This window comes from Panthera leo, chromosome C1, assembly GCF_018350215.1.
Source record: "Panthera leo isolate Ple1 chromosome C1, P.leo_Ple1_pat1.1, whole genome shotgun sequence".
Classification (NCBI taxonomy): Eukaryota; Metazoa; Chordata; class Mammalia; order Carnivora; family Felidae; genus Panthera; species Panthera leo.
The window spans coordinates 182,092,062-182,119,188 of NC_056686.1; the positions used below are offsets into that span (position 1 = coordinate 182,092,062).

At 33.8% G+C, this 27,127-nt stretch overlaps 1 protein-coding gene across 1 annotated transcript in view; it reads right to left on the reverse strand.

Moving 5' to 3' along the window:
• PGAP1 (post-GPI attachment to proteins inositol deacylase 1) overlaps positions 1–27,127 on the reverse strand; it is a 78,607-nt gene that overhangs the window by 19,136 nt on the left and 32,344 nt on the right. Inside the window, exons 6-18 of the mRNA XM_042949555.1 lie at positions 24,751–24,803; positions 23,878–23,944; positions 20,274–20,379; positions 19,538–19,593; positions 18,051–18,134; positions 13,930–13,976; positions 13,490–13,541; positions 8,855–8,932; positions 4,372–4,447; positions 1,492–1,565; positions 1,337–1,388; positions 783–849; positions 262–370 (exon numbers count right to left, since the gene is read on the reverse strand). Coding sequence (XP_042805489.1) covers positions 262–370; positions 783–849; positions 1,337–1,388; positions 1,492–1,565; positions 4,372–4,447; positions 8,855–8,932; positions 13,490–13,541; positions 13,930–13,976; positions 18,051–18,134; positions 19,538–19,593; positions 20,274–20,379; positions 23,878–23,944; positions 24,751–24,803 — 921 coding nt within the window. The remainder of the gene's footprint in view (positions 1–261; positions 371–782; positions 850–1,336; positions 1,389–1,491; positions 1,566–4,371; positions 4,448–8,854; positions 8,933–13,489; positions 13,542–13,929; positions 13,977–18,050; positions 18,135–19,537; positions 19,594–20,273; positions 20,380–23,877; positions 23,945–24,750; positions 24,804–27,127) is intronic.

Here is a 27,127-nt window from a genome sequence, read left to right on the forward strand (position 1 = left end):
CTAAATTTAGAAGGTTAGTCTACAGTCTCAATTTTTTGCTTATTTTCTACTATTTATTAAGATGTATACTTTTAATAGTCCACCTAGGAAAATACTAGGGTGGTGCTAACAGGCAAAATGCAGAATATTTAAAGCATCATAAATGTCTATTTTGTATATTTACTGGTTTCCACATTGCCATATATCTGAGACTAATATAAAAATATATTTCCTATTTATTCTATAAATAAATCTTAAAAATTAAGTAAACATACAACTTACTTCATACTGACAGTCTGAAGATGTGTACATTTTTAATAATGCTACCTGGCTCTCATTTTCTGGTTGAGCAATATGGAGTTTCAGAGAAATTTCTGTGGAAGATGGTACCCTGAAAAGATAATTCAAGTATCATTTCTCAAATACAAAATACTGTTAAATAACCATGGCTAAGTCAATCCTTGCACAACACAATGACAGAATGGAGAGGAAGACACATGTCAGACATGTTATTAAAAATGGGACACTTTTCCAATCCTATCACAGTCGTTAGCTCATTCAACTAGAAGAGAAGTTGGAGGATGGTCTAGGAAGGGGTTGATGTTCCAAGCAAGTAAGGTTTAAATTCTAGATCATTTAGGTAAGAATACTATGTTATCTTATGAGCGCAATGCTACATAAAGGATAGTTACATTTTATTAAGAGGCACTTAGTTTCACTAAAATTTCACTATGATTTAAATAAACAGAATATGTATTATTCAAAAACACCAAAGTTTAAGATAAATTCTTTAATATACTTACTGTGCAATAGTTAGTGAATCCTCATAAGACCAAGGAATATGAAGTTTATAGATACTAGTTATTTCTTCTGTGAAAACGTAAAGGAAATACATGTTACTAACCTTATGTTACATTAAATGTTACATAAACTACTATAGTACCTAACTAACTACAGTTACCCATTTCATAAAAAATAACCAGTAAGAATTATATCACATAAGAAATTATGGAGAATTATTAACTAATAATGTTTAATTAGACTTACAAAAGATATTAAAGCATATGGGAAATACTAAGAAACTGAAAAAAAGCTAAACCTGAATTACTATAGTGAGACAGAAAGATATACAGTATTTTTAAAAAATGTGGATATTTAAACTGATACAGTTGAAGATGCTTAGTGTTAACAAAGGCTCTGTGTTAAATCTGTTGGAAACATAAACAGTTTTTCTACTATCATTTATTTAATTTTAATTCACATAAATACACAAAATAATAAGCACTACAGAAAATTCAAGTAAAGACCTACTGATTCTTCAAATGACAATACTATTCTTCTCAGAAAATACACTTACCTTTTACTCCTGAGCACTTGCTCACTACGTTGATTTTAAAAGCTTGGTATATCTAATAAGCGTATGACCACAAAAACAAAAAAGTAAAAGTTTATTTGTTTGCTTAATTACATACTAAAGTAAAATCAAATCCTTGTTATAATCAGGATAATTACCTGTCCAAAGTTTAGAAGTTCTATATTATAAAACAGGCCACTTGTATTTAATAACACTTTCCTTGAAGAGAGTCCTGTTGAATTGAAAGCATTGTGTTACTTAGAACACCAAAGAATTTTTTTAAAAAGTACTGATTGCTTAATAATGCTAGCACATTTTTAATCTTAAAAAAGAGTTTAAAGATTTTCATTTCTGGTATGGAGGAGTGAACTAAAAATCCTATCCTCCTTCAATAAACTCTAGATAACATTTATAATGTATGTATTTTAAAAAGTCAAGTATAAATTTCCAATTTCAAAAAGGTATGCTTTCTTGGTAGATCTCTTAGAAGTTTGTTATCTTTAATGAGATGAGTGATTCAGAGTTTCCTTTTTACCAAAAATAAACAAACAAATAAATAAGGTGGGTGAGGGATAAAAATCTAAAGGAAAAGAAGTTTCCTCTCTCAGGTAACAGATTCTTTAAACAAATGGAATACTAAAAAAATATATTTTAAGAATGGGTCATGCCAAAAGGGTAAGGAGCCAATCTAAAATGAGCTCTTAATATCCAATACTGGAACAACTTAAAAAAAAAAAATGTAATGACAGTATTAAATTATAATTCAATGAGCCTGGGTGGCTCAGTCGGTTAAGCAGCCGACTTCAGGTCATGACCTTGTGGTTCACGATTTCTAGTGCCATGTCTGAGGCCTGCTTTGGATTCTGTGTCTCCCTCTCTCTCTCTCTGCCCCTCCCCCACTTGTGCTCTTTCTCTCTCTCAAAAATAAATAAAAACATTTAAATATAATAGAATGAATAAAGTAAATATCCATGAGTCATACTGACATAAATAAAAACTGAGTAAGTAAATAAATAGAGAAGGGACAACTTTACTTTCACAAAAATTATAATACAGAATACCAGTAATAATTGCCTCAGACTAGAAGAACCAGGGGTGCCTGATGGCTCAGTCGGTTAAGCATCTGACTTCGGCTCAGGTCATGATCTCGTGGTTCCTGAGTTTGAGCCACACATGGGACTCTCTGCTGACAATGCGGAGCCTGCTTGGGATTCTCCCTCTCCCTCTGTTTCTGCCCTTCTCTCTCTCTCTCTCTCTCTCTCAAAATAAATAAACTTAAAAAAAAAAAAAGGATGCTAAAATTAGTGGGTTATTTTGAAGATAAACAGGGTACTTAAATATTCTCAAAGTAGTCCCCCCAAGATATTTATTAAGTACAAAAAGGAAACGAGTAAATTTACAGTGGAGAAACCTGGCAGACACTACCTTAACCAAGTAATCAAGGTTAACGTTGCTAGTTATGTGTGCAATGATATGATACACTGAGATGTACACATCACTTTGGTGATATGCTTGTTAAAAAAGCACAGTCTTAATCTAATCATAAGAAAGCATCAGACAAATACAAATATTTGATATTCGATATTCTATAAAACAACTGACAAGTACTCTTCAAAAGGTGTCAAAGTTATGAAAGACAAGGAAAACCTGAGGCACTATCAAGACTAGAAGAGATGATGGGGTGCCTGGGTGGCTCAGTCGGTTGAGCATCTGACTTTGGCTCAGGTCATTATGTCATGATTTGTGAGTTTAAGCCCCACATTGGGCTCTCCGCTTTGGACCCTCTGTCTCCCTCTCTGTCTCTGTACCTCTCCCATTCATGCTCTCCCTCTTAAAAATAAATAAACATTAAAAAAAAACAACAAAGACTAGGGGTGCCTGGGTGGCTCAGTCAGTTAAGCGTCTGACTCTTGGTTTCAGTTCAGGTCATGATCTCATGGTTCATCATTTAGAGCCCTGTGTCAGGCTCTGTGCTGACAGCTCAGAGCCTGGAGCCTGCTTCAGATCCTGTGTCTCCCTCTCTCTCTCTGCCCGTCTCCCTTTCACACTCTCTTTCTCTCTCTCAAAAATGGATAAACATTTAAAAAAAAAAAAAGACTAGAGAAGATGAATAGGACATGACAACTGAATGCAGTGTGGGAACCTAGAGAACAGTGGTGGAAAAACTGATGAAAACCAAATAAAGCCTGTAATTGGTCAATACTATTGTACTAATTTCTTAGTTTTGAAAATTGTATTATTTATGTTAAGGTGAATGAAGGATATATAAAAATTTTATGCTCTTTCTATAACTGTCCTGAGTGTTCAAAATTATTTCAAAATAAAATTAAAAAAAATATTTAGTTATGTGTATTTTACCACAGTAAAAAAAAAAAACAGAAAAGAAAAGAAAAGAAAAGAAAAGAAAAGAAAAGAAAAGAAAAGAAAGGAAAAGAAAAGAAAAAGAAACCATAAAAGAATTAGAGAAATCTTAAAACTTCCATACGGCAGGCAGTTATTTATACCTTACAATAAACATTAAAAATTTTTTTAAATTTATTTTGAGAGAGAAAGAGCATGCGCACAAGGGAGAGGCAGAGAGAATCCCAAGCAGGTCCATGCTGTCAGGGGCAGAGCCCACCATGGCGCTTGAACCCATGAACCATGAAGTAATGACCTGAGCTAAAACCAAGAGTTGGGGGCTTAACCGACTGAGCCACCCAGATGCCCTAACTTATAAATAAACATTTTATTAAAAAGGCCAATATGTAGTATAAATTCATGGAAGAACACACATACACACACACACACGATTACCAACAAATGTACATGATTAGGGAGAAAATTAAAGTTTCCATTTTCAAAAGATGCCTGCTGGCCCAGTATTAAATAAGAATCAGAACACTGAACCACATCATATATTTATTCTAAGAACTATACTTCAAACGCACAACATTTAATGTTACAGTCTCTCCATTACTGCAACTGACTGGCATAAAATAAATCACTCTGTTAAAAATAAAAGCAATTCTTAAGATTTCCAAAATCAAAGTACTTACCAAAGGAAAAAAGATGAGTTACAGGAAGCTGAATGGTTCTTGTCTCTTTTTTAAAGAATTCACAATCCACAACAAACTAAAATACAAAATATTGATTTATTAGAAAAAAATAGAATTAAATTTATAGTAAAATATCTTCACTTGATGTTTGAGTGGAAAATAAAAGTCTATAAACTAGCTTTGCAGAAGTTATTACCTATCACATTCTAACTCTGGCTATACTTAGATGGCCAACAATTACTCAAGGAGGGATACTAAACTAACAAAATCTGATGCACTATCTTAATTTCATAGACAAATTATTGGAGGATCATTTGTGTAACAGCTGATGTATAGCAGTTTTCTTCAGGTTACTTTTAGGTGTTCGTAGAAGGACTTTAAAGGATGGATCAAAGCATTAAGAACCAAGGTTAACTCAAGATTAATTAGAGATTTAAATAAAAATCTCTGAATACTTTCAAAGTCAAAAAGAAATGATTTTGTTACATTTACTTTTGTAAAAATCCCATATTTATTATGTATCTACAACACTTTAATTAGACTACAAAAGACTTGGAGACAGACATACTACCATTCATCTACCAATCATTAACGCTATTTGTATGATTATTTCAGGTTAAACAGTGATTGGAATAAATGGAAAAAAAGGTTTAGTATGTATAAAGCAAGAAAAAGAAATGCTATCTTGGGGCACCTGGGTGGTTCAGTTGGTTCAAAGTGTCTGGCTCTTGATTTCAGCTCTGGTATGATCTCATGGTTCAGTTCATGGGATGGAGCCCCGTGTAGGGCTGTGCACTGACAGCATGGTGCCTGCTTGGGATTCTCTCTCTCCCTCTCTCTGCCCCTCCCCTGCTTGTACACTCTCTCTGTCTCAAAATAAATAAACTTTTTTTTTTTAAGTTTAAAAACTTGAGAGAATCCCAAGTAGGCTCTGTGTGCTATTAGCAAAAAGCCCAATGTGGGGTTTGAGCCCATGAACCATGCATGAGATCATGATCCAAGTCAAAATCAAGAGTCAGACACTCAACCAACTGAGCCAGAGGTGCCCCTAAATATACCAAAAAAGATGCCATCTCAAAAAAAGTAAAATTAAAATGTTACATTGGCATGATTACAAATTTTTGTAATGGCATTTCTTTTGTAATAACATTTCTACAACAGCATAAAGGAACTTTGCCCTAAGCTGTCTGCAATTAGAATGTTATCATTAAAATAATTTCCAAAAGGAAACCAAATTTCTTTGGTCTATAGGAGCCAAAGAAAAAAATTAATCTGATGCTTAATTGTAGTGAGCAAGTAGTTTGCTGTTGATAGGAAGTAGAAAGCCAGTGAGGTTTATCCTAGGGTTTTCCAGTAAGTGTACCTTGGATTGTGCTTGAAGCTCAATAGATTGTTATTTTGTTTGCCTCTTAGGTGGATTTTTTGCTTCTGAAAGTGAAAAGCAGATGTGGGAAAATGCTATTTGACTACAGTGCACACAAGGGAATAAAAGGAAATACTTGTCAAGGGGCTTTGCTTTATTCCCTGCTTCTATACTTACATGGCCAAGAATACCATCAGACACTTTCCTTATAGAAAACCACCATTACAAGGTTAGGGCAATCATTTACTGAATAGGATTATTCATCTTATTTTTAACAAAGCATTTTTAGTGAGACATTGCCTCAGAGAACCATTTTAACTTTATTATTTTTTTAAGTTCATTTATTTTGAGCAAGAGCGCATGCGAGAGAGGGAGGGGCAGAGACAAATGGAGAGGGAGAGAATCCCAAACAGGCTCTGAGCTGACAGTCCAGAGCCTGATGTGGGGCTTGATCTCACTAACTGTGAGATTATGACCGGAGTCAAAATCAAGAATCTGACATTCAACCAACTGAGCCACCCAGGGACTCCAACAGAGAATTTTAAATCACTTTGTACGGGTATTTAAAATAATATAATTTTTATTGTTGCTTTAAAAATTTGGCTATGCCCTTTAAAATGGAATAAACCCATACCCAAGAAAAGAATTCAAGGTTCTCTTTCTAATGAACTTAATTATTTGTTTTCTGTCATCAAAAAAATGTAATTCCATATTTGTATATTGAAAATTGTATTATCAGTTGATTGAAAAATAAATTCAAACTATTTAAATATTTTTTTTTTGTTTGTTTGTTTGTTTGTTTTGGTTTTTTTTCAACGTTTTTTATTTATTTTTGGGACAGAGAGAGACAGAGCATGAACGGGGGAGGGGCAGAGAGAGAGGAAGACACAGAATCGGAAACAGGCTCCAGGCTCCGAGCCATCAGCCCAGAGCCTGACGCGGGGCTCGAACTCACGGACTGCGAGATCGTGACCTGGCTGAAGTCGGACGCTTAACCGACTGCGCCACCCAGGCGCCCCTCAAACTATTTAAATATATGTATCCTTCTGATGATGGGTTAGAACAGATATAGAGAAATTACGAAAGGCCTAAATTAACATTTTATAAGACTGGGTGTGTAACAGTACAGTCAGCAAGTGGTACTTTCCAAAGAGCATTAAGACATATTAAATATTCATTAGGCTGCTAAGGCTGCCTATTTGTGAAAGGCTCATTCATTTCTTGGAATAACCAGAGACGGCCTTTCCAAGTTTGGGAAAGATGTTTAATTCATTCAAAACCAACTTACCTGACAGAAAACCCCCTAAAGAGAGCTTTTAGAATTGAAGATGTTGAATTATCTCTCACTTGAGCTAAGCAAAACAAAACAATCAATCTATTATAAGGTACTTCTAGATTCAGTCTTTGAGTTAATCTCTGACTACATCCCCTTTTTCCTTTATCTTTAAAATTTTCCTAATGATTTTGGCCTCAAATCTTACAATTTTCTCATTCAAAAAACATTTTTTGAGCATTTATATGGTAGTGAGTTGCTAAAGGTTGAGGATGCTGAGTAGAATAAAATCTATCTGGTCTTAGTCTCAAAGAATTCACAATATGGTGGTGGGAATAGAGACATAAATTATAATTCAGTGTAATAAATCCCTCAAAGTTAAAGTGGCATGGAAGCAAGAGGTTGCCTAAAGGAGTCATGAAATGGAAAACAGGGGACACTTAAGCTAGATTTTGAAGGATAAATTTGTTGGGTGAAATATGGAAAGGGGAATAGAGGGTCTTTTACCTCCATTTTCTTGCTTCTCCCTCCCCCAACTTCCCTTAAAAATCACCATCTCTACCAAGTGGGAGTATTTCTATTCCCACTTCCATATTTCAAGTCCTCATAACCCCTTATGAAGTATCTTGTCTGTTTCTAATCCATGCACACTATAGATTCATCTTCCAAAACAGCTGATTCCATTTCTGAAAATCTTTCAGCTGTCTACTAACTCGTGAATTCTATAAAGTCCCGAATCTTCCAATCAAAGTCCTCCACAATATGGCCATGGACTACTTTCCCAGACTTTTCTTCCACCACTATTCTACCCATGGTGGCCATCTTTTTAAAATTACTGTTTACTTATCCATTGTTTTCCAAACATATCCTACACTTTCACACTTGCATACTTGGATCTATTTCTTTGACCCAGCAGTGCTGTTCATTATAACTTTCTGCAATGATGTTACTATTGAGCACCTGGAATGTGGCTAGTACAACCAAGGAAATTAATTTTTTATTTTATTTAGTTTTGTTTTTGAATTAAATAGCCACATGTGCTCATAACACCCATATTGGATAGCACAGGTCTACAATGTTCATTCTACCCATAAAAATCTTAACTATCCTTTAAGGCATTTTACTTTATTATCTAAAAATCTTTTTTTCATTTTTATTTATTTGAGGGGGAGAGAGAGAGAGAGAGAGAGAGAGCGAGCGCACACAAGCAGGGGAGAGGTGCAGAGGAAGAGAGAGAAAGAAAATCCCAAGCAGGCTCCATATTCAGCCCAGAGCCTGAGGCAGTGCTCGATCCCACGATCTGAGACAAAATCAAGAGTCGGATGGTCAACTGACCGAGACACCCAGGCACCCCAAGGCAATTTTAAATATCACTTCATAATAAAGCGTTTCTTCATTCCATCATTCAGAGATAGCTCCCCTTCTTATACTTATTTACTTACTATATTCTGATTTGTATTATATTTTTGGGTATCTCACTGTTCCCTCTGCTTCCAAATGTTTCTCTCCCCTACCCAACAGTACGTAGCTTTTTGAGAATAAGATTGATTTGTGGGCCTCCTATAATTCCTGGCAGAGTCTTAACATAAAAGGGTACTCAATAATGAAGAGATTTTGAAAGAATAATATATAAATTAAGTTCCCACTTTGAACACAGAGACTCAGGTTTATTCTACTTAGTTCATGTTAGAATAGATGATCCTATGATTTAACAGTCTTAGGTGGATCACTGAACTAGCCACTGTTTTAGATAAGCATTATACTAATGAAGTCATCAAAAAATAACTTAAATATTTAGCATGAGTATCCATAAAACATTCTGATAATAACCTTAATCCATTTGTTACCTTACTTCCATGAACAGATGGTACATAAACCACAAGATGAGACAAAGAAGGATAGTCTTGAAGTCTTAATGTCAGAGACTGAAAAAAAAAAACAAAAAAACCCCACAATATAAACAGCTGATTTCTGATGGTACACAGAGCTTAAAGCATGTTAAAAGATAAATTACAAACACTAATTTCTTATTATTTTGTTATTAAAGAAACTGATTTCAAACTTCACATTTAGGACTTTGTAAAATTCCCATATTTACATTTTCAGGTTAATAATCCTGCTGAAGTCAAATTCCTGATAATTTTGTAAGTACAGACTACCAAAAATATTCCTTGAACTATATCCCTTCTTGTAAAACAAATGACACTTAATACTAAATTTAGTGGTTTTACATAATTATTTCCAGATATGGTATCTTTTATAACTTATCCATTTGTTTTTTTTATAACACATGATTTCTACATTTATTTTGGTGGTATATGACAAAGAGCATTCAATGAATGAATAAATGAATACTAAAAATAATGGAAGAGTTGCAACTTAACCTCAAATGATTGATCTAGCCCAAGCAGTAAAGACTTGCCATCTCATGATGTATATAAACATCACCTCCTGGAAATTATTCAGCAAATGACATGAAGACACAATACGACTAATAATGTACGTTATCAAATGAACATCTCTATTTTCAAAATTAAGACCAGATCCTTTAGTCCATATTTTGAGGAATGATTAGATAGGAGACTGGTCGATTTAATGAAAAACGAAGCCACCATATACAGGGATTTTTTTTTTTTAAGTTTATTTATTTTGAGAGAGACCACGAGCAGGAGAGGAGCAGAGAGAAAAGAAAAGAGAATCCCAAGCAGGCTCCACGCTGTCAGTGCAGAGATCACTGGGGAGCTCAATCCTATGAACCATGAGATCATGAGCAAAAATCAAGAGTTGGACGCTTGATCGACTGAGCCACCCAGGTGCCCCCAAATATAGTTTTTAAATCCAGTTTTTTTTTCCTGGAAGTAGGAGTGGGGATAGAAGTAGTTATATGTGGTAACAATTTGTATGCATTAAGAAATTTCTGCAGTTAACTTTCTCCCGTGTTTTTCAGAAGCACATATGTGGGCAAGTAGAACAAAGGTGCTGAAGCTACAGAACTGTTAACAAGTGGCCCTCTAACAACCTGACCAGATTCACCTGTGAGTGTTTTTAAACTCCTAGGCTTCACCTCTACTTGGCAGTCTCAACAAGACTTAATACATTCTACTGTAAATGAAAAGGCCTTAAAGAGGTCTCAAAAATCACAGTGACAGGCAATTGAGACTACCCAGACAAATGGTAGATTAATTATAAAAGAATAATTAGAAAGAACCATGGTTACTTTGTGTAGTTATCCAATAGCTTTTGTTATTTATTTGCAAGAATAATTTTTTCTCAAGAATTATTTTTAGGATCAGAATACTCTGAAAAGGTAACAGTGCCAAAAAATTTCCTTATAAAATTCTCATATAGTTATAATGTTAGTAGGTATGAACAATATAATAATTCATGCAATTGTTATATTGACAAATAAGATTAACATGAAGTTTGGAAATTTTTCAGTGTTTTAAGGGATTTTAAAATGCCCTTAATGCTGGGACAATACACACTGGAAATCAAACACCAAGTTTTGGGGAGCCTGGGCAGCTTAGTCAGTGAAGTGTCCAATTCCTGATCTCAGCTCAGGTCTTGATCTCAGGGTCATGAGTTCAAGTCCCACGTTGGGCTCCAGGTTTCGATGTCAGAAACCCTCTAAGTTCTGCTGCTGTTTGCAGAGCAAGGCTATGATGCTAAAGTATGATTAAGGCAAAATGGTGACAAGATAGTTTTCTCATATAAGGTAGGTATCTTTAGAAAGTTAATTTTTGTGTTTGTTTTCAACAATAAATCCATTTTGGCTTACCAAATTCTTGGCCTGCTGTGTTGTGTTTTGAAGAAACTTCTTCATTGTACCCACGGAAGAAAAATTCCATGGGATTGGCATTTAAAAACTGAATTTACAAGTGCTATGCTGGACTCTTCTATTTATTACAGTTCAGTCAGCAGCAATGCTAAAAGTGGTATGATTCTATGAACCTAACATTGCTTTCATTGAGATGATATAAATAAAATCCACAAAATCTTATTAATCTTTTCCCTTCAACTTGATGACAAAATAATTGTGTTCTTTTTACAAATGGCTAACACATACATAATTTTGATTTTCATGAAAATGGAAAAATTTATGTTTAATAATTATAATCTTCTTCAGATGAGGACACCAAAGATTGAAGAATATTATAATCCTTGTTTTCTAAACTTCCTTCTTCCATTTTCCCCCTTCTAAATTTCAGTAGGCTTTTAACATTGTCTGACAACCTCTTTCAGCATTCACTATAAAAAGCAGCTGGAATAGCTTGTTCTCCTGCTGTTCAGCCAGCTATTTCTTACATTTAGAAGAAACACATAGGGGTCCAGAACTAGATGAATACATTGTTTAATCTTTGAGATCAAACATATATTATAAGGATTTTATTATTTAAAAACTAACTTTTTAAAAATAGGAGCAAAGTAATATCCTATCAGGGTTTTCTTTTTTTTTTAAGTTTACTTAGAGAGAGAGCCATGAGTGGGGCAGGCGTGGAGAGAGAGAATCCCAAGCAGGCTCTGCAGTGACAGTGGGCTTGAAGTCATGAACTGTGAAATCATGACCTGAGCCAAAAATCAAGAGTCAGACGCTTAACTGAGTTACCCAGGTGCTCCTCTATCAGATTTTAATCATTTATTTCCTCCGAACTCTTAAATAACAGATTGGTTAGGATATCCAAATTGGAAATTCAAGGAAAGATTTATGAATGATTATGAGTTATACCCTAATACTTTTGTTTGTTTTGCTCCTGCCTACATTAAAGTAGAATCCGTGAGAGACATTAAATGTTCATGTGAATGTAATCACTTTCCTATAATACTTGTCTCTTAAATACAAAGCCACATGACTGAATATGCACAAAGTAAGGATGACCAAGGTGACAGAAAAAATTGCAACCATTTCAAAGTCAAGTGTGAAGTAACTAGCAATTATTCATTCTGTCATTCCTCTCTGTTAGTAAAGTTGACTATACATAAAAATATAAACATTCATGAACACAAATTAACTAAACGAGTGGGAGATGACTGGGACCAACCAGATGGCTTCACTTTCTTTTTTAAAATTTATTTATTATTTTTCAAAATTTATTGATTTATTTTGAGAGAGAGAGAGAGAGCAGAGGAGGGGCAGAGAGGGAAGAAGAGAAATTCCAAGCAGCCTCCACACCATCACCCCAGAGCCTGTTGTCAGGCTTGAACTCAAGAACCATGAGACCATGATGTGAGCTGAAATCAAGAATCAGAAGCCTAACCAAATGAGCCACCCAGGTGCCCCAGATGGCTTCACTTTCAAGTTTATGAGGCTAGGATTCATTATGAAAATACATTAAAAAAAAATTTTTTTTGGTGTTCATTTTTGACAGAAAGCTCAAGGAGGGGAGGGACAGAGAGAGAGGGAAACACAGAATCCAAAGCAGGCTCTAGGTTCTGAGCTATCAGCACAGGGCCTGATGTGGGGTTGGGACCCAAGAACTGTGAGATCATGACCTGAGCCAAAGTCAGAAGCTTAACAGACTGAGCCACCCAGGCGCCCCTGAAAATACATTTTTAAAGTATAAATTTACTTGAAGACTAAAAATTACCAATCCTGATATAATATTATGGGTTATAATAAATACAATTTGGAAATTACAATGGATATTTTCATCAAATTTTAGAACTGTTTTATTTTCCCAACAATATTAACCTTTTGTAAAAAGACTTGCTGACCTGTCAGAGTTAAGGAAATCACTAACAATTAAATAAATCCCATGGAGTACTAGATAAAGTAGAGTTATCCAAGTGCTTGACCACAAAGTGATGTTGAAGTTGATGTGGAAAATTACTTTGCACCTCTTTAAGATGCTCACTTCCCTACTGTAAGTCCTCTCCAAAACTCAAACTACTACTCAGCTTCTATTTTAAGATAGACCATTCCAAACATACTCTCAAATTCAATTTTAAAAATTTATCTAGCTCTTGGTATGATGCTATAATATACAAATTTAATTTTATTAATTTTTATTATTTATTTTTGAGGGGGAGAGACAGAGAGAGAGAGAGAGAGACAGAGTGCAAGTGGGGGAGGGGCAGACACAGAATCTGAAGCAGGCTCCAGGCTCTGAGCTGTCAGCACAGAGCCAGGCGAGGGGCTAAAACCCACAAACCGTGAGATCATGACCTAAGCCGAAGTCAGATGCTTAACCCAGACGCTTAACTGACTGAGCAACCCAGGCATCCCTAAATTTTATTTAGAAAAGTGTTAACTTACAGTTTTTACCTCTGAAAGTAAAAAAAAAAAAAAAAAAAAAAAAAATTCATGTTATTCTCCATTAAATATATTACCAGAGAAAATATTTCTAAAATTTATGTTAGCAAATCTCAAGTTTACTTAATACTTAGATGAATTCATAGAAGACCATACTCTAAAATGCCTATAGATGCAAGTCTTTTTAGTATTTTTTTCCACTGGATATTAAAATTCTAAAGCCATAATTTACCTTAATTGTTGGCAGCAGTTCAGCTTTCCATGATAAATCAATCCCTTGTCGGCTTTGAAATGAATATGAAAATATAATTAAAGAACAAATATATTAAAATACTATAATTTATAAATAAGCTTCAGAGGAAAAAGAAACCAGCTACAGACCTATCAGTGAAAGTTCTAACGAAGTTAAGTCCAGTAAATCTAATCCAATATACTCTTATCTATAAAGACTTTAGTATACAAAAAAAAATGTTTTTCCTAGCAACTAACTATTTCAATGTTTGCAAATATTATTGGTGTTAATTTCCTTTCTTTTTCATTTTAAAATCAATACTACAATTTAGTATAGCAGCAAAATGAGTTTAATAATGTATGAAGCTATTCTAAAAAGTGCGGTATGATTTGTATTATTTATATTGAGAAAAATGAACAATCAAAGTTCAAAAGACTTACCACATAGAAGTGCTGTTTATGCAGCCAAATATCCAACTATTTGTATCCTGTTGATTAATAACACAAAGCACATAAAATATTATAGAAAATAATTATATAAAATAGTCAGCTTTAACATTTTACTGTTATGTTATAGGGTTAGTAGGCACAATGGAAACATAAAATAGCAACTTGTTATTGAGAAACATTTCTAAGCAGTTGTCAAAAGTCATATAGGTCAAGGGTAGGCAAAGACGTCTGATGTCAACATAGATAGGTAAGCAAATAACCTAGAACAGCAGTAAGAGAAAGAGTGACCTCTGAACAGCATATTGCCTAAGTAATTCTAATTTTTGAACCAACACTTCCAGAGTTCAGAAACGTCCATACTTTAATTAGGTAGTTACATAGTAAGTAACCTACATTTTAAGTAAAAACAGAAGAATGATCACCTAGAGGTGGACTTTTTTTTTTTTTAATTTTTTTTAATGTTTATTTTTGAGAGAGACAGTGACAGAATGCAAGTGGGATAGGGACAGAGAGAGAGGGAGACAGAATCCGAAGCAGGCTCCAGGCTCTGAGCTGTCAGCACAGAGCCCAACACGGGGCTTGAACTCACGAGCTGTGAGATCATGATCTGAGCCGAAGTCGGACGCTCAACCGACTGAGCCACCCAGGCGCCCCCAAGGTGGACTTTTATAAAAATAGAAAAAAAAAAAAAAAAAATCCAGAGCCAAGTAATTAAAAATAGCAATTATTCTAAGTATAGCTTGTTAGTTTATTGTTGGGTACTTATTTGATTATCATGCAAAACTTCTATGTAATTGAGAATGTGTTTGGGTTGAAGCACAACTGCAAGGGCTCAAAACAAAAGCTAGTTATTACTTTATCCGGGTAGCAGGGGAATGCTGCAGAGATGGTAGTGATAGTTTAACAATATTACGTTATTTATCTTCAGTAGTTTAAAAGCAGTAGGACTAAAAGACCAAAGGAAGTAGTAAGAGCAATGTTCCAAGATGTGATGATCCAACTACTGAAATCCTACACCAAGGTGTAAGAGGATAAAAAACACTGCTCAGATAGCTACATAAAATTTGCTTTAGTAAAAACAGAGAGGACAATGAAAAAGAAATTAATCCCTTCATTCAACCAGTATTTACAAAGTCCATTCTAGAACCATGGAATCATGCTAAGCCTCTAAGGAAAATGATAAATGAGACAGACACCATCTCTGCTCTCATGGGGCTTAAATACAATTTCAAGACATTTTCCAAGAATACAGAAAAGAAAGCTGAAAGGAAACAAAAAACAATGTGGTATTTGTCTGCTCTCCACTGCAGGCAAAATACTTACCAAACTTCTGTATCAGGTGCCTGTGTTTCCCAGAATAACGTAATATTAAAAAGGCAAAAAAAAAAAAAAAAAAAAAAAAAAATCTGCATAGCTTAGACAAGAAAAGTCCAGCAAGCTCTAAAGATCCAACCCACTTTTGTAATGGGTTTTTGCAGGGAGCCTATCCTAAGATAACCCTTAATATGAAAGTTGCTAATATTCCACACTATTTACACTTCAGTGTATAGTGAATTCTGACTTATTTATTAACAAATTGAAAAAGTATTATTCAAGCGCATCCTAAAACACCATGTTGATATAATCTATAAGGTGTCAAAAGAACAATTTCAGGTCATCTAGTAAGCATCCCTAACTCAACTAATTATAAAAATTATATTAAAAATCTTAGAAAAAGTCACTCAAAAAATGCCAACTAATTCCTAAGGTATACAGAAAATGCTACTTGATCATAAAATTTATAGATCTAAAAAGAAATACATCTACAGTAAAAAACAATGCTCTCAATGGCTGCTAAAACTGTTAGGTAAAAAATTGATTAGGAACTTTATAAAAGATATATCATGCTGATACCACCCTAGTCCACTGATAAGTCTTTAGGTCACTAAAGTGGGACAACCAGATATTATAGATCTTCTAATAAGTACACAGTTCTACTTATAAAACATTCTTGCCACAAAAAATGATAATTAATCAAAAATCAAAGCTCTCACACAGAGCCTGCTTTGGATCCTCTGTCTCCCTCTCTCTACCATGCTCACGCTCTCTCTCTCTCTCAAAAATAAATACACATTGAAAAAAAAATGATACCATAAGAATACAGTCAGCTAGGGGTACCTGGGTGGCTTAGTTGGTTGAGTATCAGACTCCTGATTTCAGCTCATGATCTCATGGTTCTGGAGACTGAGCCCTTGTGTTGGGGGGGGGGGGTGGTGGAGTCTCTCTCTTTCCCTCTCTCTCTGCCCCACCCCCACTTGGCTCTCTCAAAATAAATAAATAAACTTAAAAAAAAAGAATACAATCAGCTAAACCCAGAATATGGGAATTCTGTAGAACATATAACCCACTTTCTTAAATAAATGGTGGGGGGGGGGGGTAGTAAAGAGGAGCTGTTATAAAAGAGACTTAGGATCCATGAATCAAATGCAACATGTGTACTTTTTAGATTCTGATTCAAATAAACCGATGTAGAATTAATTGAATGAGAAGAAAATTCAACATGGACTGGGTATCACATGATATTAAGGCATTAATAATTAATTTTATTGGATGAAAATGGTATTATAGTAACATGCACAATTCTTATCTGTTAGAAAAACATATTGAAGTATTTAACGATGAAATGATAAAATGCCTAGAATTTGCTTTAAACATGGTTCAGTCAAAAAAAAAGTGAGGAAAGTATAAACAAGAATGGCAGTGTTGTTAAAGCTATGTGATGATTATGTGAGATTTCATTATCATATTCTACTTTTATATGATTGAAAGAAAACTTCTATAATACAAATTGAAAATATTTTAAAAATTCACTACTATCCTAATTAATACCCATGGACCTTAATTACAGAAAAGAAATCCTCCAATATGTCAAATGGATAATTTGAACTTTGGCAAGGATTTTTCTCAATGTAATACTAACACTGTAATTTGGAATTTAAGTATTAAGTGAGTTTGGATATTTTAAGACAGCAGTCTAAGGGCTAGATTCTCCTAAGATAAACTGCCCATACAGATTTTAGGCTAAGAGATGCTAGTCTCTGTGAGAGACACAAAACTCTGGTCATCCCACTAAAATTAGTTTTCATTAGCATCTACCCCATAATGCTTGCCTATAATCTTTTCTAAAGATTTTACAAAATATCAAATGGCAGTATTTACCAAGAAAGTGACACGTGAGATTCTAGTTCCAAATAATACAAACAATCCAACAAAAGGGTGAAGAGGAAATAAATTATGAAAAATGCATAGACAAAGTGAAGAATCCTGGGAAATGAAAAAAAAAAAAAACTTTTTTCAAAAAAAGAGGGAAAAGAACCCAAATTGGGAAACAAGTTCCCGAAAGTATGCTGATAATTACTTAAATATTCCTAATATAACAAAGGCATGCTATAGCATTTAACATATTTTTTATAATGTCTAACATAGTAGGTACTCATTAAAAATAAGAAAAATAATCATTTTGTTAACTCTTTGTCTAGGTAACACTGTAACAAAGTTATTATTTTAGAAAATGTTTGGTATAAAAAACCCTGCAATTTTAGTGTGGTAGCCAATGGAAAAACAGTATTTACTTCATACAGAACAGCTTTGCTTAAATATATCTGTGAATTTTAAAATTAAAGGAGATTGGGGGGGTGGGAGGGAGGGGAGGGTGGGTGATGGGTATTGAGGAGGGCACCTTTTGGGATGAGCACTGGGTGTTGTATGGAAACCATTTTGACAATAAATTTCATATATTAAAAAAATAAAATAAAATAAAATATTTTATTCAATTCAAAAAAAAAAAATTAAAGGAGATTGAACTGAATTCCTTCATCCTAAATACAGTGAAAGTAAGGCAGAAAAACAATGTGAAAGACTTAAACTAGAACCAAGAGTATAATTTCGTAGTAAATTATCAGTCAAAGGAACAATGATTAATATTTTTTAATCAAAACTCCGTTCCAGACAAATATTTTTCAACTTATTAGATTTGATTAATAGCTCATAGCTAGAGGATATCTATTAGATATTAGTCAAATCTTTAAAAACCTAACTTTTTAAATTTACATAAGATGTGCCAATCATCTTACCAGCATGGTGCTCTGACAATATACATGAGTGTAGATTTTTCTATGATTTGCAAGAGGAAATGTAAAATATATCTTATCAGATTCCTAAAAAACAAAAAAGGGAAAACATAATAAAACTATTAAGAGAGTAGATAAATTCATCATTCAAATATCCAGATAAAGCAATGAGTAATTATTCTAGTTTTATCATTCTTGGTATTGTTAAGAACCAATATTCTAGGAGTGGGAAGATGTAAGACAGATATAAGACAGGGGTATCAAGTACCCTGTAGTCCCGAATTTTTCCTGGAAATATTGTTTGGGTTGAGGTTTTGGCCTTATGATCAAGATAAAATACATTTCTTAACTCTGTCCACTGAAAAGGCCTAGAAATGCTAACCCACTAGCCATAAACATCTCTAGTGCCCAAATTATGGTTTTTAGACACCAAATAATATTAAGAGCTCCTTAGAGAAAAAGCTGATTCAAAGTACGCGGCAGGAAATGTGCAAAATGAGCTCAAATATCTTCTCATACTAGATAGGGAATAAACTATCAAAGACAACTAAAGAAAAGCTTTACCAAAAAGATTCAGAAGCCTAACTTGAAATGCCTTCCACTGGTCAAAGACAGAACTACTTTAATAGTTTAGATGGAAGTGCAAACATGTTTGAAGTATGAGTTCATAATAATACTAGAAGAAAAAGTCCCCCAAACCATTTACGATTACTGATGGAGGAGGCTTGTGAGCCAACTAGCTATTCTGAAAACCAGTAAATATAAGACCCAAAGATACCGGCAATTTTAATTTTTTCCTTTTGTGATTATGTTCCACTTCTGATAAATTTAGATGAGAAATTTCCCAATACAGTGCTCCACTTAATAAAGAAAAAATAATCAAATTAGAGTGCCACCATTTTTGCATCCCCCTAAATGAATTAATGACTCTAGGCATTCTTCATCAATAGCTGCTAACATCACAAAATAAGAGTAGCCAAAACAAAAGCTGACTCTGATCAAGCAATTGAATCTGATCCACAAACTAAGTCACCAGAAGAGTAGACAAAGGAATATATAAATGGCATGCAATGAGGAATATAAGGGAATGCATATAAGGGAATGCAATCAGCAAAATCAAGACTGTGAAACTCCAGAGGACGAATGACTTGTTTTTTCAACAAATAAGCTGCAAGGAAAGAATGGGGTAGAGGAAGTATGAGAGATTAAAAGAGGAATAAGAGACATATCAACAAATGACAATATGTGGATACTTGTACTCTAATTTAAACAAACTGAGAAACAAAAAATTTGACAATTAGATAAAAGTGGATAACTGTGGATATGGATAGTGGATAACACTAACTAGATATTAAGGAATTTTCATTAAATTGTTTTAATGTGGGAAAATGATATATAGTTATCTTTTTAAAAGAGTCTTTAACTTTTAAAGATAAATAGTAAAATGTTTTTGAGAAAAAGTAAAAAAAATCCATTGATGGTATACTTACATTATAAGCCACATAGGTCCATTTGGACACTTTTACTGGAACCCACATAGATGTCCCTAAGGTAAAGGAAATTAATTTTGAAACATTAAACAATTTCTTTTACTGAATGCTCATGAAATATACTTCTTTTTTTGAACTACTTCTCAATTACAGCAGGATTTGAAAAACAGGGTTTCCTGAACAATGGCTATTTTAAAATAAAAAATCCAGTAAGATGTTATCTATATGCTCATTAGCAACTAGCATTCACATCAAGGAAAGCATCTTAAATTTATCTGGTGTCTTTAACTCTAAGAAAGTATCAATAAAAAGGAAATAAATTATTTCATTTTCCAAACTGAGTATGACAGGTAATATGTTAACAGCAAAAGATACGCTGTTACACTAAAAGAAGACTGAAAAATGACTGATACTGAAAACCTAAGTAAAGATTAATTATTTTATGGGACTGTCAGGAGAATAGAGACATTTAACTCTATCTTTAAGTTTTTTCTACTTGTCATGTTATTTTGAGGACAAAATTTTTATCAGCCACATCTTATAAATTGTTTTTCTACTCTTCCCTTCCTTAACCAAGAACCTCATCAGAAACTATCACAGAAAAATTAATAAGATATAACAGAATTACAGTACCTGAAATACCAAAGTTTCAAAGACTTTGTCTGCTAATAATAAATTTACCTAAAAATAATAATCAAAACTTGATTTAAAATAAAAACATGTTATTACCACCAACCTGTTAAGTCAGAAATTATTGCTGGATTTTCCTCAAAGTGTTTTGCTGGATGTCTTATAAAGTGGTGATTCAAAACTGACAATTTCTTCTTGGGATTTTGAGTTATCTAGAAAGAAGGATACATTCTGCATCTTTTTGTATCCATTGTGATAGTTCAATAAAACTTTGCTTCAAATAATAACAATAAGAACCAAGAGTTATTTACTCTGGGTCAGGCACTGTTCTAAGTACTTAATATGTTATTAACTCATTTAAGCGTCGCAAGAGCTCTAGGAGATAATAACCTTTACATTTTCATTTTTACAAAGAAACCAAAAGCAGGCAGAAATTAAGGAACTTGCCCAAGGTCACATTCCTATTCAGAGTCTGGGTCAGGATTCAAACCCAGGCAGTCTGGCTCCAGAACCCATGACATTAATCATTACGCAACAGTACCTCTTAAGTAACAGTTAAGAATAAAATATACAAAGGTGTATAGGGTCAGATGAGAACTTAAGAGATCCACCCTACTAGTGATTCCAACACACTGATTCCAAACTCAGGCCAGTGCCAATCCCACAACAAATAATTCACTGGTCATTAGAGAAAATATGAATTGCCAACTGCACTTCCTTAGAAACTACTTTCCTCTACTTTGTCCTACTTACTTTCATTGTGTCTAAATGTCCTTTCTTTCATGAAATGAAAATGAGAGAAAATAGGATTTTTTTTTATTGCCTGTTTTAAAATACCATAGCACAGTAAATACCTACAACTTTATACCAGTTTCTCCCTTAAAGAAAAAAAAAGTACTGGGTATAAAATCCATTTAGAATCTACCACTATTTAATTCTCTAATTTAAGCGCTGAGGCTCTGACAGGTAAGCGATTTTCTCAGTAACATAGTGAGAGGATGAAAAAGAAACGACAGTGAGGACCCATGTCTAGTAAATCTTTTCAATCCCTTAGGAAGTCACCTTTTGCTTGAACATTTATTTCTAACTTGCTCTTGTGGAAGCTAGTACAACCCGATTTCAACAATTCTTATGGAGAATGGTCTGCCAAATCTGACTCCTTGTTACTTTGCTATATGAAGTTAGAGGCCAGCCCTTCAAGAAACTGAAGACCAATAAAACATTTTACAGATTAAACAATTTCAAAAAAAAAAAAAAACAAACAAAAACACATCAACTATTTTTCACAGAATTATTTCAAACCCTCACCACCCTGACTGCCTTCCCTGGATAAACTCAAGTTTGTTAATGTCCTCCTTATGATACAATATATAAAATAGAATATAGTTCTTCAGATATCATATAACTACAATAGAGGACACTGAAATTTTATCTTCATTAATGCAAACTCAAGACTTTAATCAACTCAATCTAATATAAAACTAATTCTGACTTTTTTTTTTTAAGCAGCCACATCTGTTTGCAAACATTAAAAGTAATAGGTCTTTCTGCCAAAAATTTTAGTTAAGACAGGACTCTCCCATCCTTACTCACTCTGGGGAATCCATCCATTCATAAGTTTTTAGCTATGTCTTTTATTTTTTTAAATTTTTTTAATGTTTATTTCTTTTTGAGAGAGAGACAGAGAGAGACAGGGCGTGAGTCGAGGAGGGGCAGAGACAGAGGGAGACACAGAATACAAAGCAAGCTCCAGGCTCTGAGCTGTCAGCACAGAGCCCAACATGGGGCTCGAACTCCCAGACTGTGAGATCATGGCTTGAGCTGAATTAGGATGCTTAACCGACTGAGCCATCCAAGCGCACCTGAGCTAGGTCTTTTATGATAACCATCAGAAATTATTCTCTAATTCTGATTTCTTCGTACTACATGTTTGGAACTAAAGAAAGGTAGCAATCATATCCTAACTTTTTAATTGTCTAATATTTAGTCCAGTCTATTATATATAGTGAGTTTGTGAAATAGAACTCAGTTTCAAATTTTGATTCTTAGCAATATTAGTTATCAAAAATTTCTCATTTGTCTCTTAAAAATGTGTCTGTAAAATACTTATCTATCCAGAATTATAACATATTACATACTAGTATTAAAATTTTCTCATCTCAGGACTTAATGGAAAACAAGATTTATTAAATTTAGTTTTATGCAGTGTGTCAACTATACTTCAATTAAAAAATAGATCTATGCACAATTTTTAAGAATTAAACCTGTCTATTATTGTCCTTCATGGGCTGAAATGGTTTTTTTTCCCTAAGACTACCAAATGTCATTCCAAATACAACCTGGTCTTGCAATTTCAAGGGATTCTATTATTATATCTAGTTGCACTCTCTCAAACAAACTAAAAGACACTGACCATAGTTAAGACTCACAATTAAAACAAGGTTGAAAACTAAAAAATGTTTACATTCCATGACCAATTCAGTGTTAATACTATAAAGCTGATTTACTTTAATAAATATACTAACTTGAATATGGTATTTTGTGGCTTAAAATGTAGTAAAACACAACAATCTGGGTCTCCCTTTTTGGGGGGGTCCCTCTTTTATTGCATTCTTCAGGAGAGAGGTAAGCATCTAATCTACTAGTAGTTCTGCAGCTTTCTGAAGGGTTAAGGAAAAAACACAAACGCTACCCCCCCACTTCCAACAGAGAAAGCAAAAGAGCAAAGTTCTAAACACAATAAGGAAAGCATTACCTAGAGATCTACTGATAAAGAGCCACACATACTAGTCTCTCAAAGAATTGGAGCCTTCAAGAGAAAGAATCCAAAAATATCTGAGCTGAATACTTTGTCATAATTAAGAAAACTACCTAATACACAAGGAACTTCTTCTCCAAAAGGAGAAGCCACAACCATAGTTCTCAAAACATGTTTCTATAAAACAGTGAAAGACTCCAAGATGACCTGAGGTTAAAAAAAGAGCTGCTTAAGATGAAAAACAGCAGTATGTTCCCAATTCACAGAAAAATATGTAAGTTCATTCCCTGAATTTTGCTGGAATCCTTGGTGCCCACTACTATATATCTGCTGGCAGACAAGAAAGAGATGAAAGAGCAATACTATAAAGGGCACTAGGACTTCCAGGTGTCCTGCTAATTGAACAACTTGGCAAATCACTAGCCTAGAGAGTTTATAAGTGAAATCTCATTACAGAAAAGATTCAACTTCTAGAAGTACATAATTTAAGTTTTGGCCAGAGTGGGTTATTCAATGAATTCAATGATAGGAATAACTTCTCTTATCAGAAAGGTAAAGATGCTTTTTAAAAAAAATTTAAACAAAAATGTCTAGTAAGATAGATCATGAAGTCTACAACATATTACTAAGAAAAAAAAAGATAACCTTGTAGTAAGTATTTTCCTTAAAGTTAAAAGGATATATATCAAATTTTAAATGAGTAAAGGTGAAGAATTAGGGGGAAGATTTAAAGTATCCTTTCACTTTTTCATTTTCACTGCATTCAATTAATTATTCATAGTGATCAAAGTATTATCAGATACAAATAAAGATATTTCTATTTTGAAACTAATTAGTTATATAACATAAGGCATCTACTTTTATGAAAGTAAAAAAAATGTATTAAATCCTTCCCTGCTGTTACAAAAGCTTTTACTTTACTGAAGTAATATTTAATTTTAAAAATACATACTTGTTTAGTATCAGCATCAATAAGATCAAAGAATGCTCGAACTGTAGTCAATTGCAATTGCTTACACCTAAAGAATAAAGTTACAAATGAAATGTTCTTTAAAAGTATACTTTTGATACAAACATGCACAATTCTATTATTTAATGAAATATCTGGGTTTCCTTTACTGCTCTAAACTCTAAAAGTATTTAACAAATCATTATTATTAAGTATATATCTTAAAGTTGAAACATAAAAATAAAGCAAATTAAATCTTCCTGGATGTTTGACAGTGGAACTATCAGGGTCCTTCTGTTTTCCCCGAGTCTCCTTGTCTACCCCAGCTATAGACAATATCTGCCCCATCTTTCTATGCCTAAACTGTTGTGCTTCTTTCAGACACCATAGACTACACAGCCAGAGGAAAGTGAAAAAAGAATCTTTAAGCCAAATCATATAGAGAGAAGATAACTAGGGTCTACATATTTCTTACTCATAATCTATTTATATAAAGGATAAATCTAACTCCTACTTGGCTTTCCATGTACTATTCTAGAATAGTCAATCCTACATTAATCAAGTTCCTGAGTTTGGTGACTGGCCAAGAGCTCAGTGGTCTTATCGCAAATACCTTTAATTTTGCTGAACTATGACAAACTCGAAAATTTTGATATTTGAGTCTAGCTTGAGACTGATGCTATTGGTTCTTCAAGAAATGATTTTACAGGCTGCCAAAGGAACCTTGGTCATACTGAGACAAAAACCAAGGTTAGAGTTCTAGGTACTTTAGTCAATCTTTCTCCCATATCATTATTTGTGAATAAAGTTCTAATCAATGCACTGAAGAGAAAAAAGGAGCACCACAAATCACCAAAATAAGTTATATTAACTTACCACACAATGGAGAGGTGGTCTGTTGAGACCCAGGTCTTAGGCACTGCTGAACTCTAAAAGGACAGGAAAAAAAAATCCAACTTAAGAAAAGCACATTTGTTATTCTCCAAAAGGTTTGAAATTCCCAGAAGCTAATATTTAGAAACACGTAACATTAGTTTCACTACTTTATGATGCATAGACATATTTAAATGATGCATTATTATAAAAGGTGATCCAAAAATATTAAGGTAGTCCCTGCATAAAATCATTGTCATTACTCCTTAGTCAAGCTTAAATTACCCTTTAAAAATTATTTAAGTATCCACAGATTCCTTACTGAAGTTTAATGTCTAACTCTATTACTCTATTAAGAGGCTGTTTATGATTCTTTAATAAATCACAATTATTTTAGTAGTTGTAGTTCTGACTATCCTTTGATAAAATCTAAGATGTTACTTTTTAATCAGGTGTGCTTAAGAAATACCCAGACCTGGGGAGATTTTTCAAAATTAACATGCCTGACCACAATTCCAAAACTATTAAATCAGACTCTTACAAGTAGGGCCCAAGGTTACTTATTTTGAAAAAAATCCCTAGATTAGGATATGTATTACTAGTTAGAGACAGAATAGCAAAAGGCTCCTAAAAAATATAACTATTTGAAGAAAACTTCCTGACAATGGCACAGTACCCCCTTCAAGAACTAGACTCCTTTTCATACCAGGTAATGACTTCCTTCCCTGTGAATAGCATCTTACATACAATGGGGAAACATTAAGTAAATCTGATTATTATTTTTCACAGTGTCTCTCTGCATTCAAGAAAGGGTTGTTTACTGTTAGCCTGGGTCCCTTAATGGGACTCCTTCAAAAACCATCCACCAACTTAAATACATATTTAGGGCAGTTATAGGAGTAAAATGTAAACTTGTATAGTGTTTAAGTGCTAGTTCTGTGTGAGTGTATATCACAGCATTTCAGCCTACTTTACTAATACAATCGAGGTCTCTAACTTAATTTTTCTAGTTCCAATGGATGTAAATGTCAATTAACTATTCTTGAGATAATCATTAAAAAATTGTTACTTCTTAAGAATTGTTTTTTAAAGTAAACATACATGCAGATATATAAAAGACTATAAACTATTTAGGGGCTAAAATACTAAATAAAATTCTGACAATAACCAGCTTTGAGAAAATTCCATTTAGAGACAAAATATTTTCATCAGAGATACAGAATTACAAGCTCCTCAAACAACAAATTATCAATGCATCAGAAAAGAGGGACACGGACACACACACACACACTTAAAGAAACCAAATTTCTTTAAAAGATAAGCTGGAGGAAAGGACACCAATAGAGCATCATGCCCCAACCAAGTCTAGGAAATAAGACATCCAAATATATATATATTTGTGTTTTACTAAAGAGTTGATATTTCATGTTTTGAGGACTTCAAGCAAATATCTGCCCAAAATATTCAACACCAAATAACAAGGTTCATACTAATAATGAGGTCTGAGAGATTTTCCAATTTAGTTGCAAAGCTATTACATGGTTATATCACAACTCCTCCAGTAATAAGAAAATGGTGGGTAATTGCAGAATGGCTTAATAATTTTTGTTTTATGTGTGGCAAGTATTCAGTAATACTTGTTCAATAAATGAACAGTAACCTAAGGTGGGGCAATAGATGAACTGAGCAAGGGAGTTATGTATGAAGAGAACAACCATGAAACAAAGCACCATCTCTTAAAAAGCAAAAAGAACTCTATGGATTTTTTTTAGAAATTAAGTTATATGGGGCACCTAGGTGGCTCAGTCGATTAGGTGTCTGACTCTTGATTTTAGCTCAGATCATGAATTCAAGGTTCATGAGTTTGAGCCCTGCATTGGGCTCTACACTAACAGCACTGAGGCTACTTGGGATTCTCTCTCCCTCTCTCTGCCCCAACCCCGAGTGCACTCTCTCACTCTCTCAAAATAAATAAACTTAAAAAAATTATTTAAAAAAAAAAATTTTTTTTTAATGTTTATTTATTTTTGAGACAGAGAGAGACAGAGCATGAATGGGGGAGGGTCAGAGAGAGGGAGACACAGAATCCGAAACAGGCTCCAGGCTCCGAGCTGTCAGCACAGAGCCTGACGCGGGGCTTGAACTCACGGACCGTGAGATCATGACCTGAGCCGAAGTCGGCTGCTCAACCGACTGAGCCACCCAGGCGCCCCAAAAAAATTATTTAAAAAAAGAAATTAAGTTATATTTGGAAATGATGTGTAGTATACACATGTATACATACTACATACAATATCTACACACTGTGTAGAGTTAAAAAGTTAAGATGATAACTGAAGACTTCAAGGTAAAAAAAATAAGAAATAATATAAATCCTAAA